The 19,006-nt window shown below is 56.6% G+C and overlaps 3 protein-coding genes and 1 long non-coding RNA gene across 23 annotated transcripts in view; 3 read left to right on the forward strand and 1 right to left on the reverse strand.

Annotated features, from left to right (window-relative positions):
- R3HDM2 (R3H domain containing 2) overlaps positions 1-2,219 on the forward strand; it is a 161,072-nt gene extending 158,853 nt beyond the window's left edge. For all 19 annotated transcript variants that reach the window (XM_061131605.1, XM_061131623.1, XM_061131615.1 and 16 more), the window contains 2 exons: positions 205-289; positions 1,187-2,219. In XM_061131605.1, the coding sequence (XP_060987588.1) occupies positions 205-289; positions 1,187-1,527 (426 nt within the window). In that variant the 3' untranslated portion in view covers positions 1,528-2,219. The remainder of the gene's footprint in view (positions 1-204; positions 290-1,186) is intronic.
- LOC133048159 (uncharacterized) lies at positions 283-18,266 on the reverse strand. The gene is made up of 4 exons (XR_009690967.1): positions 18,047-18,266; positions 15,803-15,969; positions 10,490-10,544; positions 283-499 (listed from the first exon to the last, which is right to left on the reverse strand). It is a non-coding gene; the product is annotated as an uncharacterized LOC133048159 (long non-coding RNA).
- STAC3 (SH3 and cysteine rich domain 3) lies at positions 4,661-10,265 on the forward strand. Of its 2 annotated transcripts, XM_061131567.1 has the most exons (11): positions 4,661-5,176; positions 5,437-5,704; positions 5,949-6,046; positions 6,261-6,333; positions 7,193-7,290; positions 8,639-8,705; positions 8,887-8,936; positions 9,205-9,290; positions 9,474-9,525; positions 9,604-9,741; positions 9,919-10,265. In XM_061131567.1, the coding sequence occupies exons 1-11, from the start codon at positions 5,117-5,119 to the stop codon at positions 10,015-10,017; spliced, it is 1,089 nt and encodes a 362-aa protein (XP_060987550.1). In that variant the 5' UTR covers positions 4,661-5,116; the 3' UTR covers positions 10,018-10,265. The 2 variants fall into 2 exon arrangements, with proteins under 2 accessions (XP_060987550.1, XP_060987558.1); XM_061131575.1 differs by lacking the exon at positions 7,193-7,290 and having other exon boundaries at positions 5,437-5,700.
- On the forward strand, positions 16,636-18,974 carry NDUFA4L2 (NDUFA4 mitochondrial complex associated like 2). The gene is made up of 4 exons (XM_061131770.1): positions 16,636-16,733; positions 17,097-17,185; positions 17,982-18,042; positions 18,162-18,974. Exons 1-4 carry the CDS (start codon positions 16,677-16,679, stop codon positions 18,216-18,218), a joined length of 264 nt encoding a protein of 87 aa, XP_060987753.1. The 5' UTR covers positions 16,636-16,676; the 3' UTR covers positions 18,219-18,974.
- Positions 18,975-19,006: the final 32 nt, after the last annotated feature.

Raw genomic sequence — 19,006 nt, forward strand, 5'->3', positions numbered from 1 at the left:
GCTCCTGTGGTCATTCTTCTCACCCTCCCAGTGCCAGGAGCGGGGGCCCTGTATTTCTCACTGGCCACTCTCTGGCCAGTCTGACTGCCTGGTAGGGTGGGATCCTCAGGGTTGCATACTGTTCCTGAATCTCTCAGACAGACTGGGATGTAAGGCAGTCAATATTGTTTGCCTGGAATGAGAGTTATCTTTCAAACGTTGCAGGGGCAGAGCGGGTTGAAGCATGGAAACCGGAGCAAGAGACAAGCGCTCAAATCTGCCTCCACTGACCTGGGGACAACAGACGTTGGTGAGTGATGGGCTGCTGAGTCCCCACGGGAAGAGCTTAAGCCTCCGGCTCTGCGTTCCCAGTCCAGGATGGTGAGAAAGGCCAGCTTAGGGTCAGTGGGGAGTCAAAGGAGGACCTTTTTGTGTTCAAGAGTAAGGAGAAGCTGGAGAAGTGGTGTCTCAGACCTTCTTACCAAGCCGCTCCAGGTCTCGGGGAAGATGAGGGTAAAAACTGTGAATAACACAATGATGAAGTTTGTTGAGCCTGCTATTAACAGAGAATCTTGTGGAAGTGGTCCTGACCCTGATCTGGAATATCTACCTCTGGCAGTCCTAGACCCAGTTTAGGAGAGGCTTGATACTAGAACGTGAGGGAGTAGCCCTCCTCCTGCAGGCCTTCCATTCTAGGCATACAAGGTCTCTTGGAGTTTCCCCTGTTTGAAGCAATTTGCTAAACAAGAAAAGGAAGGGAAACTGACTTCCCTAGATGATAAGGAAGACGAATCTACCTGGGCCAGCCTCTGGGAAGGAGATGGGACATATTTCAGATTGAGCTGTTAACTTTGTGAACGAACATCACCAAAAGCCATACTTCTTCATGGTGATGGCGCCCCAGGCGAGAACTGAGGTATAGGTTTCCAGACCTTAACGCCGGCACTCTGATCCCCAGTCTCTTCTTGCCTTCATCTCTAGGCTAAGAGAAGAGAAAGGCTCTTTGCCCTGTTGCCCTGATCAGAGTCTGCGTGGTGGGGAGTTGGGCTGATGTGGGAAGGAAGGACAGGATTGAGTGAGAAAGGCTGGGCTTCTGAGGGTGTTGTATACAGACTTCGTCACCCAGATCCCCCTGGGCCATGCCGCTGTCCAGGCCTGCCTGCTCTGCACCTCTCACAGCCGCGTCCTCTCTCCTCCCCCCTTCCAGTTCTGGGACGGGTGCTGGAGGTGACAGATCTCCCGGAGGGCATCACCCGTACCGAGGCAGACAAACTCTTCACTCAGCTTGCCATGTCCGGCGCCAAGATCCAGTGGCTCAAGGATGCTCAGGGGCTGCCTGGTGGGGGCGGGGGGGACAACGGTGGGACTGCTGAGAACGGCCGCCACTCGGACCTCGCTGCCTTGTACACCATTGTGGCTGTGTTCCCCAGCCCGTTGGCTGCTCAGAATGCCTCCCTTCGCCTCAACAACTCCGTGAGTCGCTTCAAACTTCGAGTGGCCAAAAAGAACTATGACCTGAGGATCCTGGAGCGAGCCAGCTCCCAATAAATGGACAAGAGAAGGGACCAGCATGGCAGGGGTGGGGGCAGGGTGGAGGGGGTCAAGAAGTCCTGTCAGACCACAGACAGAGGCAGAAAGTAAGATAAGGTCCACAGACAGACACTAAACTGGAGCCTGAGACCGTGGGGATGCAGATGGAGACAGACAGACACTCACGCTGGCACTGGACTTTCTCACTCCCCTGCCAAGGGTCCCTCCATTTCCCTGGTTGGCCCATGTCCACTTCCCTCTCTTTCCCATCCTCTTCTATCATTTTTTATCTCTTCTCTCACCATGAAATTAATTCATATTTTTTGGTCAGGTAGAATTGGGAGGGTCCCACACTCCCCCGTTCTCCTATTTCTTTACCATCCCAAGCGCCCTTTTCTTTTTTGGTCTTTATGAATATATTTATATGGACAGAATTAAGAAAAACAAAATTGATTTCCCCTTTCTCTCACCCCATCTTGTCCCTCCAAACCCCACAGAGTTTAAACTTGGGCCTCCTTCCACCCCCCCAGAACACTTGTATATTGTTTGTTTGAGGTTTGTGCTGCAGTAACAGACACAGTATTTAATTGCACATACAGATGTTTGCTGGGTATATTCACTGTAAATTTTATTTAATCTGATTTTTTGTTTGTTGGGGGGTTCTTTGGGGGGAGGTTGATTTTGTTTTTAAATATAAAAAAAAAATCTGTCACTGGACCTCAGTCCCTGTTTTCTCTTGCCACCCTGGTGTGGGTGGGGGCTGCGCGGGCTTGGTGTGGGCTGGGTGGCTTTCTCTGGCACATGCACACGTATCTGCCTGACCGTCCCCTGCGTCCCATCCTCCTCACAAGTGGTTCTGATAGATGGCTGGGTCTCTGCCACGAACTGTGGTTTACGAAGCACATCACTCTAGACACTGGACCTCTGAGTTCTTACCAGTGAAATAAGAGACCTGGACTAACTAGGTGACCTCCAGGTTCCTTCCACCCTGTTAATTCTGTGATATTCATTTAGGGTTCTGGTAGCTAAGCCAGAGGGGTGTGAGTGAGGTCAAAACTGGGTCAAGATGCTGGCCTCATACCTGCCCATCTCATCTTCTGAAAACTCTTCAGGGATGGAGGACTTGGGCCTTTCTTTAACTCCAGAGCCAGAGGGCTGGGTTCTCCCTGATAGGAACAGGATTGCATGTTTCTTAAAATAAAAGCTGTCTCAGCTGAACGTGCGGTGCCAAGATGTCACACTGCCCAGGTGTGCTCAGCCGTCCCTGGCCTGTGCGACTGAAGGAGGGTGAGCAGGAGTCACGTGCCCGTGAGATGGAGCACTCCCCTGCCTTCACAGAGCTGACCCTGTTGTTCAGCCAGTCAGACCAGGGCCGTGAAGGAGCCTGTTGACCCAGAGCCATCCAGCAGCCCCTTCTCAATGTCACCCTGCCCTTAAAGAAAGAAAAAAGAGCAGTAGGTAGAAATGACATGGCGCACTGCCGTGGAAATCCCTGGGGTCTGCAGAGCAGTGTCTCTCTAGCCAGCCTCCTCTGAAGTTAGTCTGACCCAACCTCTAACACAATCCTTTACTTCTCGCAGATACACAGGATAAAGCAACACGACATTACCGTCTCCAAATTACTCTCCTCTGAGACGGGAGTATCTCCTTTTTCAACCATGTCATAGCTCAGACTAGGAAAAGGCTGCGTCCCTGTGAGATAAGACTGCCAGATATCTATTTGACCCCTTGGTTCATATGCCAGGGCAGCAGAGGAAGGAGATGGAATCAGGGAAGCAGAATGATGAAGGAAGCGTGAGGCTTGGGCATCCTACCTCCAAGAGCTTGCAGATGGGAAAGGGGCACATCACTTACAGGTAACAAAGACTCCCTGTGTGACAGCTGTTGCTTTCTGTCCAACACTGACAGAACCGTCTCTGTGGTCACTAGACCTCACCCCCCCAGAACCTCTCAAATGGAAGTCCCAGCCTGGCTCTTTAAAATAGCTTTTAGAGTTCCGTTCACCCCGAGGACAAGATTTTAGGGGAACAGGGGACAGGTATCTCTGAGGCCGGCTGGAGGGAACAGAGCAGTACCACATGCTCTCCACTCCCTCACAGAAGAGCCGCAAGCCGCTCCTCCAGCCTCCCATGGACGGAAAAGCAATCAGCTGATTTTGAGGAGTTCTGAAAATTCAAATCTTCCTTTCCTCACCAGTTTCCAAGCCCTTTGCTTCCTAAAGATTGGAGGCTAGATCAGTGCTTGAGGGTATAAAAACACGTGGCCACAAGAAGACAGTGGCTGAGAGGTCGAAAGCCAGATTCCAGAGTGTAGAACTGGGGAGGTGTTTGGACCTTGGGATAAGGGGATGAAGAAGGCTGTTTATAATTCATCTTTACCTCTAGTTATTTAAAGTCACTCTCATGAGGGAATCCCTTGGCAGTCCAGTGGTTAGGACTCCGAGCTTTCACTGGGCCCAGGTTCAATTCCTAGTCAGGGAACTAAGATCCCAGAAGCTATTATGGAGCAACCAAAAAAAAAAAAAAACTCATGCACATGAGTATGCAGTATGGACACCGTGCCTTCCTGAATTTAGCCAGTTCTGACCTGCACACCATAGATGAAAAACTAGGCAGCAGCGCTCGGGGGCGGGGAGGAGTTAGGGTCCAGCCCGCCCCGTGTCCGATTTCTCCATGTCAGCTGTGTCGCTCAGCTGTCCACTTTCCTCTAGCCCTGTCATTTCAGCTCTGACACCAAGGCAAGAGGCTAGGAAGTCTACAAACCCCGTCTGGGTAGCCGGTGTGAGTACAGAGGGTACTGGGGGGGCTTAGCCCCCAAGGAAGACGACCAGTCCTCCCCCAGCACCACCATCAAGACCACAGGGGCTCCCTCTCTCCTCCGCAGGCTGTGAGCTGACTTAGGGAATCCCGAACGTAAGTTGCCTCTTCATCCTCTTTCCACTTCGAGGACTGCTCACCCCAGCCTCCCCAATCCATAGTCTGTTCAGCCTCTTCATTTCTCTCCTTGTTTGTGAGTAGTTTGGGTTTTAGGAGTGAATTTATTATGCCACTCCAGGACAAGAGCTAGGATTGGAGGGTGGGGTGGGGGTGGGATCAGGAGAATAGAGCAGTAAGGGAAGGAAAGGCTCATATTACTTGGAAAACTTAAAATAGCTGAGGCCTGAGGCAGGCTGGGAACTAGGCACTGGGCTCACAGGAGCTAGAGGAGCACGGTCCTCGGCCCATCCTCTGCGCAGGCTGTGGACACACGTTAACCTCTTGGAAGAGCATCTAGGAAGGTGTGTGTCACATTGTTGTTGCCCCAGGTTTCCAGGAGAAACAGAGGGGAAAATCCCTAAACCATGCAGCCTCGTGCAAGTCTTGGGGCTGTGAACTTGGGTTGTCCCTCAGGGCAAAAGGAAGCTGACTGGTTTGAGGAGCTAGTTGGGAAGTTCTTTAGTCTGCCGGGCTTTAACCCTGCTCATAAGCCCTGTGAAAGGATCTCTTTTTAACCAAATTTCTCACAAAGCCTCCCCTTCAAGGACCACCCTACTACAAGGGACAGGAATAAAGGAGGGAAGACTGGCAGCTGGGGATGAGATTTCACGGTGGGCCCAACTTCTTGCAGGATGACAGAAAAGGAGGTGCTGGAGTCCTCCTCTTTTCCATCAGAGACTCGGAAGGGTGGGGTGAGTCTGGGCCTCTGACCAGCGGGTGTGGGGAGCTGGGGAGCCCCTGCAGCTCTTGAAGAAAAGTGCTTGAATTGATCTCACTTGTATATGTTAAAATCTCACTTACTGTTAAAATGCTCGACACTGCCCGCAGCCCCCATACCTCCTAATCCTGGAGTGTGGCCCTTGTCCCAGGTAGAAAAAGGTATAGCTAGCCTCAGCCTTACCTACTCTAGAAAGCCAGACAGTTCTTTCAACACTGGATCTCCCTCCCTCAGCTACAGCGGCTGAAACAGTTGTTCAGGAAGCAGTCTACAGGGACAAAGGAGATGGAGCTTCCCCCAGAGCCCCAGGCCAACGGGGAGGCAGTGGGAGCCGGAGGTGGGCCCATCTACTACATCTACGAGGAAGAAGAGGAGGAGGAGGAGGAGGAGGAGGAGCCGCCCCCAGAGCCTCCTAAGCTTGTTAATGACAGACCTCACAAATTCAGAGATCATTTCTTCAAGAAGCCCAAGTTCTGTGATGTCTGTGCCCGGATGATTGTGCGTGAGTCACGAAGGGAAGTGGGGAGTGTGGTCTTGAAGGCAGGGGTGGGGGAGAGGGTTTAGGAGAAAAGCGTTTGTCTTATCAGACAGGCTGTGGCAAGATCTGGCTCTAAGAAGGTACTTGCAGACAGTGTTGGCTCCCAGACAGAACAGGGGCCTGAGAGCTGCAGTGGCAGCAGCTGTTCAAAGGCGGGGGCGGGGGCGCAGATCAGGAACCTCACCCGATCTTCTCTCCATCTCCCAAGTCAACAACAAATTTGGGCTTCGCTGTAAGAACTGCAAAACCAACATCCATGAGCACTGTCAGCCCTACGTGGAGATGCAGAGATGCTTCGGCAAGATCGTGAGTAGGCTCTGGGCAGCCAGAGAGCAGAAGGGAGCGGACCCATGGCCAGCTTCCTCCTCTGCCAGCCCCTCCTCAAGTCATCCCGCCCATCGCCCTGCTGCTTCTTCCTCAGCCCACCTCCCACTCCAGGAAGGGGCAGACACTCGGGGGAGAGACGGGGCCCCGGGCCCTGCCCTATGTCTCTAATGCCGTCTCCTGTCCAATCCCACAGCCCCCCGGTTTCCATCGGGCCTATAGCTCTCCACTCTACAGCAACCAGCAGTACGCTTGTGTCAAAGACCTCTGTAAGTGAACCTGAGGGAGTGGGAGAGCCTAGAGGTGGTTTCAGCACCGTCTCCAGATTTGGAAGCCAAATTCTGAAACAGATTCTGTTTCCCATCATTTTCACTCAATCTAGTGTTTCAGCCATGTTGGATACAAAGTCAGTATCCCCGTGTTTGATGGCTGGGGGAGGTCAGATTTAGCTCTATATGGTAAGGAAGAGATAGAACCAAGACTGAAACTTTCATCTGCCTGACTTCAAACTCTGCTCTTTCTATGCAAAACCATTTGTAACCATGAACTACACTCTCCCCATCTCCGTATTAAAAAATAATGCCAGACTCACGGCCAGATCAAGAGCTGGGGGCATCCTGGGAAGATTCATAATTTGGCACCCCTTTAAAATGTATTCGTTGATAATTTGCTCAACCTTTATCTGGAGAAGAGGCTGAACTCTCTGCGAAGGAGCATGGATGGAAAAAAGAAGAACCCACTGCTGGTAGTATCCCAGCTTGCACAGGCCACTCAGAGGAATAAAAGCCAACAGTTACACAAAGGACCCACTCTCCTTGAAAAGAGTGATTCTGAGCATTCCCCAGCTCCCAAGCAACTTACTAGTAGAGTTGTCTTTCTAACAACATATAATGCTCAGCCTAGAAGGAGTGCTGGTAAATATTTTTCTCCATCATATTTCCAGTGATGTCTTTAGAGTTCTTTATAAATTGGTGACCTAGGTATACCCAGCTGACACTTTTCTAATGCTAAACACACACACTCGGGTATCTGTCACTCAGTCCCATCTCTCCCTTACTTAGGAGACTTTCCTCCAAGTCTTTTTCTGCCTCCCCACTAATATCTCTTTTCTTCTCCCATTCCAACTAGCTTCTGCCAATCGCAATGACCCTGTGTTTGAAACTCTTCGCACTGGGGTGATCATGGCAAACAAAGAACGGAAAAAGGGACAGGCAGATAAGAAAAATGTGAGCACCCAATCTTCCTACTGAGATCCGTTCCAGAGACCCCAGTGAGCAGGTCCTGTCTCCTCTCTGGAAAGCTGACAAAAGTAGGGATCCCTTTCCCATAAAACTGCACATAACCCAGAAGACAAATTTCTGTGTGAAACTTTAAAGGGCCTCAGTTTAGCATCTCCTTATAACATGTGTTTACTCTAGGAACTCCCTTCTGAACTTGTCAGATTAACCACCATAACTCAACTAAAGGCTAGGGCCTAGGCCTCTGGCATTGCCAGGCAACAGAAGCGATTCGATGCTTTTGGATTTGGGAAGGCGAACTTGTCATGCCGTTCTAGAACCTCACAAGGGCCCATGAAGACAATCTGTTCTGACTCATCTATCCTAAAGATGAGGAAACTGAGACACAAAGCTTGTGGCCAAGAGCACCTTCATTTCCTAGATTGGTAATACAATAGACTTGTATTCAGCTCGGCAAGGGATTTGTTAGCATATCCTTATATCTTTCTGGACAACAAGGATGGACTAATGTAGATAATGATCACAGTTAGATGGATTGTAAAATTAGTTGAATGAGAGCACCCAAAGCATCCTGGTCCTTTAGGGAGTTTGTAGCTATAGGGAGGTTTCTGATGCTTTTTGACATGTTTTAGTCCTTGGTTCTCACCTATGGACATTTTTCTCACTGCTACAAACGAAGATATAAATGATATGTCCCATGAAGTTTGTAGGAAACCTATGAGGGAAAACTTATACACTGAATAATATATTCAAAAATGTTACAGACTAGAAAGAAAGACCAAGAACTAATAATCCAAAATTTTTGTAAGGAAAAAATACCTGACTGTTCTTGAATCAAAAAAAAAAAAAAAAAAAAATCAACTGCACAAAAACACAACTAGAGATCTGGCCTCAAAGTAGTTGATATGGAGGTTGGGTGCAAATTAGGGATTTCTGTGGAGTGAGCCATGACTTCTAAGGCACTATCAGTGTGATCTGACTGCTTCCAGAGAGGCTAGCCCACTCAGGTTCTATTGTCTTAAAGGAATTACAAAAATTGTGCTGCCTGTTTTTCTCTTACACACTGTAATATTTTGAAAAGCAGACATTACGTAAAAGACGTGGATTTTTGCAAGGTAGTGAGCTTCCTGTCACCTACATCAAGCACAATTTAGGTGGTAACCTAGCAGGATGTTTCAGAGCAAGTCTGTGCGGTAGGCAGGTGGTTGGCTAGATACTTCTTCCAAGGCTCCTTCCAAACCTGAGCTCCTCTTCTGTAGTTCTCTGGACTGACTTGACAGCCAGGGCAGCGTGGGTTTTCGGGACAGCAGCTCCCTAATGCTGGTACCCTCTCCAGCCCCTAGCGGCCATGATGGAAGAGGAGCCAGAGTCTGCCAGACCAGAGGAAGGCAAACCCCAGGATGGTGAGTAACACCCACCTCCGTCCATTGGGATGGAGGAGGGTTGGGGCTCAGTCGTGGCCCCAGGGATGGAGAGCCACAGGGCATGCCAGGTTTGGCGATAAGAGGCCCTAGAACAGAAAGGTAAGGGGCTGAGGGCTACCATCCAAAAGCAGAGACAACTTGTCGGCGTTTCCCATTCTAGGAAACCCTGAGGGGGATAAGAAAGCGGAAAAGAAGACGCCTGATGACAAAGTGAGAACCTTCTCTCCCTAAGGGGACCCCGGTCCTCTCCCCAGCCCAGGTCTGACAGCACTCACGCGTATCCCATGGGTTCCAGCCCTTCTTCACCCCGCCTTCTTCACCACCTTACCCATACACATGGCCAACACATTCCTCTCAGTTCAGGGCCTCAGAAGAGAGGCGGAATGTAGTGTGTCTGGCAGACGTCCCTGCCTTGGCCGCCTGCGCCTCGGTGTGGGACAGAGGAGCCCTGAGACTCTTCACCCCCTTTCGCCCTCAGCACAAGCAGCCTGGCTTCCAGCAGTCTCATTACTTTGTGGCCCTCTATCGATTCAAAGCCCTGGAGAAGGACGATCTGGATTTCCCGTGAGAGGCCTTAGGATTGGGGTGGGGGTGTCCTGGGAGTGGAGAGGGGGGAGCCCAGCGCCCAGTGGGAGAGGAAAGGGGGGAATCAGGGCGTGGAGCCTATTGGGGCTGGACCTGGGCACAGCCAAGAGACCAAATGCGTAAGGTCCCTAAATCTCAGAGGCCCCTTCCTTCCTGTTCAAGGCCTGGAGAGAAGATCACAGTCATTGATGACTCCAATGAGGAGTGGTGGCGGGTAAGAGGCTCAGCTGGGACGCGGGTTGAGTTTAGAGCCCGAGACTGTGAGATTAATTCTTCCTACCATCTCCTCTAGGGGAAGATAGGGGAGAAGGTCGGATTTTTCCCTCCAAACTTCATCATTCGGGTCCGGGCTGGAGAGCGTGTGCACCGCGTAACTAGATCCTTCGTGGGGAACCGCGAGATAGGGCAGATCACACTCAAGAAGGACCAGGTAGCTCTGGTGCCCCAACTCAAAACCAGGCCCAGAGGCTCCTCTGCCAACTACACTCCTTGCAGATCATAAGTCATTCATGGGACTAGATTGGGCCTCCGTGGCTCTGGGCTCCCTTGCTCAGCTCTTTTGCATTTTCTCTTGACTCCTCTTCTCCCTCGTCCTTTAATCCTTTAGATTGTGGTGCAGAAAGGCGATGAAGCCGGCGGCTACGTCAAGGTCTACACCGGCCGCAAGGTGGGGCTGTTCCCCACCGACTTTCTGGAGGAGATTTAGGCGTGCTGACGCCTGCCAGTGGGAGATACCCAAACCCCATTCTGGGCAGGCCCAGTGGAGGTTGGGGAGAAAAGGGGCGAAAGCAACTACAAGACTGGGTTGGGGAGGGCTGGGAAGGCCACCGAAACGTGACGGGGCTTCCAGGAAGGGACTGGTTCCCGTCCCCCTCCCCCGCCGAGGGCGTCGGATTCTTGGTGCCTGGAGCAGCCTCACTCGCAACCCTCAGGCCCAGCCTTTTTTTTCCAAATCGGGAGGGGGTGGGGGCAGAAAGAATGCGTCTCTACTAGGGAGACGGGTGGGGGGTTGAGACGCAGCATCGGATATTGTGAATTTATTAAAGTTTTGACAAAAGTTAAGAAAAGTTTGCTGTTTAACTGGGGGCCGAGGGGAGAGGGAGCAGAAGGCCTCCGAAGGGGTGGAGAATCTTCCCCAGCAGTCTCCCCTCACTACCATCGAGTAACCCGAGACCCACCTGGGCTGAGGCTGGCGCGAGGCGGGGAGATAGACGCGTCCGCTCGGCAAGGCCTCTGTCGTCAGTGAAGAAAGAGAGTCGGACTGAGGTCACGGCCCCCGCGCCCCTGCCGCTGGGAGCAGGATCCAGTAGCAGGGCAGCTCCCCAGAGCTCTGAGCGATTTCGCCGTGGGCAGCCCCTGGCCATTTTCGACCCTGGCTCAGTTCCGAGCTAGGCCGCCAGGGGGCGATGCAAGATCTCGGTTGAAGTGCGAGGGATGGGATGGGCGGGGGTGGGGGGAGAGGAGAGAACTGGAGACTCCAAGCTCGAGACCCTCGGCCTGGAGGGGGTGGGGTGCGTGCCGTCTCCATGGCAACACTTACTCAAATCCTCCGGGAACTGAGCTAGCGAGACCGGGGGGCCTAACCCCTCCCGCGCGGCCCCCGCCCCAGCCCTTAGCGACAGGTAGCGAGAGAAAGGGCGCGGGGCAGACAGCTAACCGGCTCACGCGGAGCCGCCCCGGTGGTGTGCCGTATGCAAATGTTATTATTTGCATATGTAAATATGCAAATGTGCCGGCCCCGGTCACGGTGGCAGGTGGCCGGGAGCCGGAAGGTGTGGGAAAGGGAGCTGAAGGAGACCCAGGAGTTTAGGGGCCTGGGAGCGGAACAGAGAGCGAGGCACGCTGGGGCGGGCGGTCCGGGGAATGAGGCCGGCCGAGGGTCTTGAGCTTGATGGCGAGTGGGGGAGGGTCACCCTGGCCAGCCAAGAGATCCTCTTCTCGTCTGCTTGTTGTCTGCCAGGCCTGAGGTTGGCACCGCCTAGCAAGGTTGGCAGCGGGAGCCCGGGCACCATCTGCTGCTGGCAGCGGGGGAGGGCAGAGGCTCAGCTGGGCTGGGGAAGAGGAGGGCCCAGGACGGGAGCGCCCCCCTTCCATCCAGAAGGCTGAGGGGCGTTGGGGGTAGGGAAGCACACGAGAAGACTCGTCTCAGAACCTGGTTCGGCTTCCTGTTCCCTTTGCCCTTGATTGTCCGGGACGCCTCAGGGCGGCGGCGGGGTCATAATGAAGAGTCAGGCAGCCCCTTTGAACCGCACTTGGGCTGGAACGGGAGCAGATCACAGGCCCCTCTCCACCGCCGCAAACAAATCAAACCTTTTGCCCCCATCCCTCCTCAGGATCCACCTACCACCAAACGGCGGAGGGAGCAGGGACGGCTCGGACTTGGGTCGCAACTTTTCATCAAGCGGTCTAAGGGACTCAAAACCAGAGCTCCCCAAGATCCTCGAGAGCCCCCCCCCTACAATGCTGAAGCAAAACCAATTTACTGGCTCATTGGGCGGCAATGCTGGTGTGGGGGTTCCGAGAAGCAGAGAGAGCTGCTGTTCTCTCCCCCTACACTCGGAGGAGGGGGGGGGCACCCTCCTCCCCCTCCACCCAGAGCCGGCAGCTGTCCCTAATTAGAGCGGCGGTTTAATTGGATTTATCAGCAGTTAATAGGAAATTAAGCAAAGGGCCCGAGAGAGGGAGGGCGGGAGGAGCGGGAAGGCTGACTGTGCCGCGCTGGAAGGACAGGGTGCTGGGCTATCAGGGGTGGGGACACAAGGCCCATTTATAGCAATTGAGCCCCTTGGTCACACCCTCCCCGCAGTACTTGCCCCGCCCATTGAGCCCTGGCCCGCGGGCAGAGAGCAGGTCTCTAGAGATGGAGGCGGGAGGGCCAGCGACCCTGCGTGAGCCCCCAGAGCCCCTCAGTCCCACTAGCAGCCGCCTGGGTGATGGATGATGCTGCCTCAGGCTGCAAAGGTCATAAGTCTGGGCCAAGGAGCTGACTGAATTGAAAGCAGACGGAAGGAGGGGTCGGGTAAGGAGGGTCCAGGATAACCAACATCCTACCCCTCCCCAGGGCCCCCTGGCTCTGAGCAAGAAAAGTGCCCCTTGAAATGAGACGATTGGGCAGCACCAGGTGTGAGCCTGCCTCCTGGCCCTGTTGGGGATCCTGGCAGTCTCCCTCTGCAGCCTCCGATCCCCCTCTATGGCTCTCCTGCCTCTCCCTCAGCTTTGGGGGTTGAAGCCAGGAGGGTTGGCTGTAGCCAGAGAGGGATAAGGCCCACACCACTGGCTCTGGGGGCCAGGAAAGGAAGTTTGTAGGCAGTTAAGCAGTGGCTCAGTGTCCGCAGCCCCAGGCATCTCCTGTCATCAGAACCTCATTACATGGCTAGACTAACAAGGCCTTCTTTGGGGATCCCAGTGACCTCTCTGCCACACTTCACCACCGCAGGGCAGAGGCAGCAGCCTCAGCATGGGTGGGTGTGAGACTCTGGGTGTGTGAGGGGTGCCTCTGTGCCCCTGCTGTGCAGGGTCTATGTCCATCCTGGAGGTGTGAGGCGTGTCCATCAGAGTCCCGGGTGTGTGTGTGTGTGTTGGTGTGTGTGCCCCAGGAACTCGTGCCCCTGGTGCGTGTCTGGGCCACCGTGTGTCTTGTCCCTGTTCTGCTCCGCTGCCCCACCCTTTGAGGGTTTTGGCTGTCCTAGTCCCTGGGTGTCAGATGGGCAGATGTGCTTTGATGTGTCTACGTGTCTGTGCATTCTTCACGCCTGCGTGTGCCCCACGTGTGGGCATCTCCGTGCGCCTCTGCCTGCAGGACCGTGTGATGTGAGAGCCAGGAAAAGCCTCTGGTGAGTGTGTTGCTCTGGCGTCTCTGCCTGCAGGTGTGTGTCGGTGACAGTGCGTGGGCGTGTGCCTGGGTGTGAGCCGCGCGGCGGCGTGTATTCGAATGACAGTGTGACGCACGCACGCTCGTGTGTGTGTGTGTGTGTGTGTGTGTGAGCGCACGCGTGTGCGCTCGCCAGGGTGAGTCTCCCACCCCCCCACCCCCGCCCCTACCTCTCCCCATTTCTATTCCTCTCTCCTCTCCGGGCGGGCTTGGCTCCGCCGTCCGCATCATCTCCATCCATTATTGAAGAAACAGCCGCGTCCGCTCCAATCACATCAACACCCTCCGCCCCCCTCCGTTCCGCTCGCCCCGCGGCCCCTCTGGGTGCTGGGGAGTGGGGGAGCCGCAGCGCAGCGGGGCTGCAGCCGCAGCTCCTGCGAGCTCATGACCCTGTGCCCAGAGCCGAGCCAGGCACCGGGAAGCCGGGGTCCCCAGCGGAGAGCGCTTTGCATAAACAGATGGCGCGGGCGCCTTTGTCTAGATGGTTCGCTCGCTGTGAGGCTCCCGGCTCCGCGGCTGTCTGGCCAATGCAACCATGATCATCTCAGAGCCTCGGGACCCGGCGCCCTTAATAGCGGGCAGAGGGGGGTTAGGGGCCCCGGGGCTCCCGAGCAGATGCCGGGCACTGTGTCTTCCCTCGCTAGCGCCCCCTCCACGCCCCACTGCTGCAGAGGGAAAGCGGAGTCTGCGCCAAGGTGACGGGCGCGTGGAGGTGACCGGGAAGAGGACCCTGGGCAGAGCCCCGAGGTGCCCGCGGGCTGTCCCGTTGGACCGCTGCAGACCCCCAGGGGCAGCAAGCCAGAGAATAGGAATAGAACCAGGGAATGGGAGGGGGGAGAAAGAGTGAAAGAGAGGGAGGCATTTATAGAGAGAGACACGGCGAGGTAGATGCAGAGGAAAGGAGAAGCAAACGCAGGGGGATGCAGAGAAACAGATGCAGGGGGACAAAGGCAGGTAGAGAGCTGCGGAGGTAGAGACAGAATGGGAGGGCAGGCAGAGACAGTGATAAGGGCTGGAGAAGAGGCAGAGATCCCACTGGGGAAGGTAGGGTCAGAGGGCAGAGAAGAGTCTCGGCGCTGAGACAGAGCCCTGGGCACCTGGGGCCGCCCAGCCCCGCAAGAGGAGCCAGCCTGAACCTGGGATGCCCGCAGCTGGCGAAGTGGGAGCTTCTGAGGCCCCTCTCTTTCCCTCCCCTCGGCCCCTCCTCACAACAGATGAGTGGAAGTTGCTGGACTCACTGCCCTGGCGGCGGGAGTGGCGAGAGCGGCCGGCGGGCGGCACCCACACTCCTGGCAGTAACTTCCCTGCTCGAAAGCCGCGAGGCGCAGGGCCGCTGAGGCCCGATAGGGGGCCCTCGAGGCACCGCCCCTAAGAGTTTGAGAGCACCTCCGCCTCCAGGGGGCGCCCGCGCCCTTGGCCCCGCGGCCTGCTCGCTCCCGCGAGTCCAGCTGCTTTTGAAGTTCAGCTGCACCAGAGCGCGGATTAGTGTCCTGTGTGGGTTAGGTTTGAGACAGGTCCCAGAGGGACCCCCGACCGCCCCTGGCCACGCCTAATCCCCGGCTAATGACTTCTGTCTGCTCGGTCAGCGTAGCCTGAGTCCTTCTGGTGGGAAGAAATGAGATCTGGAACTCAAGGAGTTCTGGGTCTCAGTTCGGCCCCAGGGACGAAGATCTAGAGACGGGAGGAGCCTTAGAAATAGGGTCACCGACAAGGGGTCGGAGACAAGTGCCAGAAGCAGACGAAGGGTCAAGGAGTCCCGGAGAGGCAGAGGCAATAACGTAGTAAGAAACTTGAAAAGCAAGGGCGGAGGCCCAAGGCAGGAGGATCACCGGGGCTGCCAGGAAAACAGCCGGGCGGAGGGCCCGGAATGCGCGAGGCGCGGATCACTGGGTCTCAGAGAAAGGGCCCCGCAAGGAAGGGGAGCGCCCAAGAAGCAAAGGGGCGCGGCCCCAGAGCCAGACGTCCCTATCGCTCCAGCTGTGCCGCAAGAGTCAGATGCGCAGCCCAGCTGTGCGTCCCCTCGAGCTCGAGCTCCAGGACTGAATTTTAGCCCCAGAGATGGAGGGCTACGGGGCAGGGGTGACAGGACAGCCCAGCCCCTGACGCGGCCCTGGAAGTGCAGGTACTCGGGGCCAGGCTCTGAGCTGCGCCAGGCTCCGACAGCCTGTCAGGCCCCCGCCCCCGCCCCGCCCCCCACACGCGTAAGCGCCGAGTCTCTGTCTCTTTGTTCTCGCCCTGTCTCTGACACTTTATCTCATTATCCGCCGGAGGGAGGCGGAGAGCTCGGGACCCCGCAGCCTAATTACAGCCGCGCTTGTCAGCGCAGGAGGTGGGGGAGGTATCAGGCGTGGGAGGGGAAAGCAGGGGGCCCTCAGGGTCCCCTCCCTCTCGGTACTCTGAGAGGCACCGCCGCGGGGGCACGGCTCGCCCCTGCCTGGGCACCGCGAGGCTTGGGAGGGGAGAAGTGGGAGCGCTCTATAGGAATCGGCTGCCAGGACAGCAGTAGGGGAGGGAGGGGGTTAGCCTGGAATGGGGAGAGGTGGTTAGGGCTCAGCTCTTGCGGCGCTCCCGAGAATCCCAGTTCCCCAAAGGCAGCGGCAGAGATAGCATAGCGTCTCACCTGATGGCACAGCACGCGCCGAGTTGATCATGCAGCGGGACGCAGTCAGTCCAGCTTCTGTCTGTGTTCTCTTTCCTCTTCCAACATCTTTTCTCTCTTTCTTCCGGTTTCCTGCACTCCATTCTCTTTCTCTCCATCACAGTCAGAGGCAGAAGTGGTCTCCTGGGCTGGATACCCGAGGTAGGTAGAGGAAGGAAGTCTCTTAACCCCCAGATTTACCCACCTGATTTGCTCTATGCTGAGCCAGGCTTGAGATAATGCCCAGCTCCCCTGGCCTCCACACCCTTCCAGGCTAACCGTGACACAAGTTGGAGAAGCCCCCCCAGGACTCGAGCGGCTGGGGTCTGTCTGTCCCCCCACGCCCCCCTGTTCTTGGAGGGAGGTGGCCCTGCTAGCTCCTGCGTGGCTCTAGGGATGTCAGGGAAGCATTACAGAGGCCCTGTCGTGTCCCTGACCCCCATCCCACCCCACCCCCGCGAACACCCCGCAGCTGCACTTTACCACAGGTCCGTCTGCCTGTCCTGTGCTGAGTCCCTCCTCCCACTTCAGGATCCCCCTCAGTCGGTCTCTCAGTTAGAGTCTGGGAGGCCTCTCCCTTGGACCAGCCCAAAGCATGATAATGTCTCCTGGGCCAGGGTCAGACCCCTTGGAGTGGAGAGTGGATGAGCAGAAATCCCCCTGCTCCCCAACAATTCTCTTCCTGGCCGATCCTGGAACTGCAATAAGGAGAGAGATGGGGGTTGGGGTGAGTCTGATCAAGTTGCCGGGGCTGGGCCAGGCTGGGCTGGGCTGACCCCTCCCCAGAGAGGGGCGGGACCCCAGGAGGAGCAAGGGCTCTGGGCCGCTGGAGAGGAGCAGACACTGGAGAGGCGCTATGGCGGGAACCAGCCTCGGGGCCCGCTTCTACCGGCAGATCAAGAGACATCCCGCGGTAAGTTTGGTCCCAGGAGCCATGATTCTACCTTCTAACTCTCTAGATGCCCTGGCAGCCCCGAAATCGTACCCTGCCTATTGCCAAGTTCCCCCAAAGCTCCTAGTATTTCTCTGCAGTGCCCTCAATCCATCCCTACAATATGTCCCCGTGTCCCTTGAATCCACCTCCAACAGGTTAGCTATAGGTTGAGGGACACCATGGCAGGACATGTGGTGGGAGGCTGAAGGTCCTCTCTCCCCAAAGGGAGGGAGCTCCAGACCTGGGATGGGGTGAGGTGGGGGTTGGCCGAACAGAAAAGCCTGTAAAAGGCGATCGGGAGGGGGCTGTCCCTGAAAGAAAGTTCTTTCTGTCTTCCCGCAGCTCATTCCGATGATCGGCTTCATCGGCCTGGGCATGGGCAGCGCTGCGCTCTACTTGCTGCGACTCGCCCTGCGCAGCCCCGACGTCTGGTAAAGGCCGGGCTTGGGGGAAGGGGTCCTGGGTGCGGCAAGATGGGACAGGAATGCACAGGTCTCTCAGGAATGATGGGAATGATGGTCTTCGAGGGGACTCCCGGGCAGGTGACATCTCGGGACTGGAGCCTGCTCCTGACCTGGGAGGCCCCCCCGCGCCTCCTCTCGGGCCCACCCTCAGTAGCTAGAGATTCTGCCGGCTTTGGGCTGCGGAACTAGCACCGCTCCCGGCCGCGTTACCATGACGACGCCGCTCTGCCGGCCGCTGGCGGCCTTTGGGTACCTCCATCTCGCTGCCCAAGCGCTGGGGGTGTGGCCGGGTGAGCTGCTGGGGTCGCCTTTGGAACCAGGGGAGCGCGGAGACTCCAAGCTGCGCCAGAGGCGGCGGGAATGGAGGGTCCGCCAGAGGCAGGAGCACCCATGGCATTGTCTGAATTCGAGGCACATCACTGCAACCCCAGGACCTTGGCATTTCTCCCTGATTCCCACCGCCCAGCTCTGCGGGGCTAGCCTAGGGTGGTGCCGAATAGGTGGGAGTCCTCGGGCCAGGCTGTCAAGTCTGCCACCTGGCCCCACGCTGACAACGGTGACAGCCTTCTTTCCTCACTTGTCAGGGACCACAAACGTCCCCCCTCCGCTCTCAGTTTCTGGGAAATGCACACTCCCCCATCCCCCGGGAGGATGGAGGGTGCTGGAATAGGGGCACAGACCTTGTGGGTCCCCTTAGGCTCCGGAGTCCTAGCTCCCAGAGAGGAAATCCTAACCACCCCACCCCCCACCCCCGTCTCCACAGCTGGGACCGAAAGAACAACCCGGAGCCCTGGAACCGCCTGAGCCCCAACGACCAATACAAGGTACCTCCCAGCGGCCTTCGGGTTGCACCTCCGACCGCGGCCTCTTGATCCCAGCTGGGCACCTCCCACCCCAGCAGAGGGAAGCCCGGGGCTCAGTGCGACCCCCTTTCTCTCCACAGTTCCTTGCAGTTTCCACTGACTACAAGAAGCTGAAGAAAGACAGGCCAGACTTCTAAGCCAGGCTGCAGCGCCAGCCGACGGGAACCACCAGCAACCAGCCTCCTCACTCCTTCCACTCTCCACCCTCCACCCCGAGGCGCCCCGCTAGCCACCCCGTCCAGCTTCTGCTTACTCGGCCGGGTTCCCACGAGGAGGGGAGGCAGCCCCACCCCTCCCTCGCTCCCAGCAGCGGAAGCGCCTCTGACCCTCAGCCTCAGTCCCACGAGGGGGAGGCGCAGTCACAGGGCAGGGAGTAGCCTAACCCCAAAGGCCCAGCCAGCCCCTCTGCCCCGTTACCCTGGCTTCGGAGGGCGGGGTGCACGCTACGTGTTGAGCGTGGCCTACGTGAGAGACAAGACCAGCAGGGGCCTGAGTGCCAAATGACGTGGCGGGCCCCACGTTAGCCCGGGCTACAGGCTCCCTGGCGCCAGCCTGGGGGCGGTGCTACTCTGGCTCGCTGGGCTCGCCCGGGCTCGGCGCTGACAGTCCAGCCAGCGTGGGGTGAGGCACCTGCGCCCAGCTCCTCCAGGGCCTGCACTGCTTCCCGCTTCCCGCACCAACGGGCACCCCCTCCCGCCTCACACCTGGGCCTCCCCAACCCCTCCCCGACTTCCCTCGGTCCCCAGGGATCAAACAGAAGCAGCCGTGGGCAAAATACAATTTCATTTAACAAATTGAATTTGCTGCGCCTGCTAATCACGTCTGGTGTCGCCTCTGATCAGAAGGAGAGGGGGAGGCAGCCTTGGGGGTCCTTGTGGTGGTGTTGGGAAGGAAATGAGGAACACGTTGAGGGAGAGGAATCACC

This window comes from Dama dama, chromosome 3, assembly GCF_033118175.1.
Source record: "Dama dama isolate Ldn47 chromosome 3, ASM3311817v1, whole genome shotgun sequence".
Taxonomy (NCBI): Eukaryota; Metazoa; Chordata; class Mammalia; order Artiodactyla; family Cervidae; genus Dama; species Dama dama.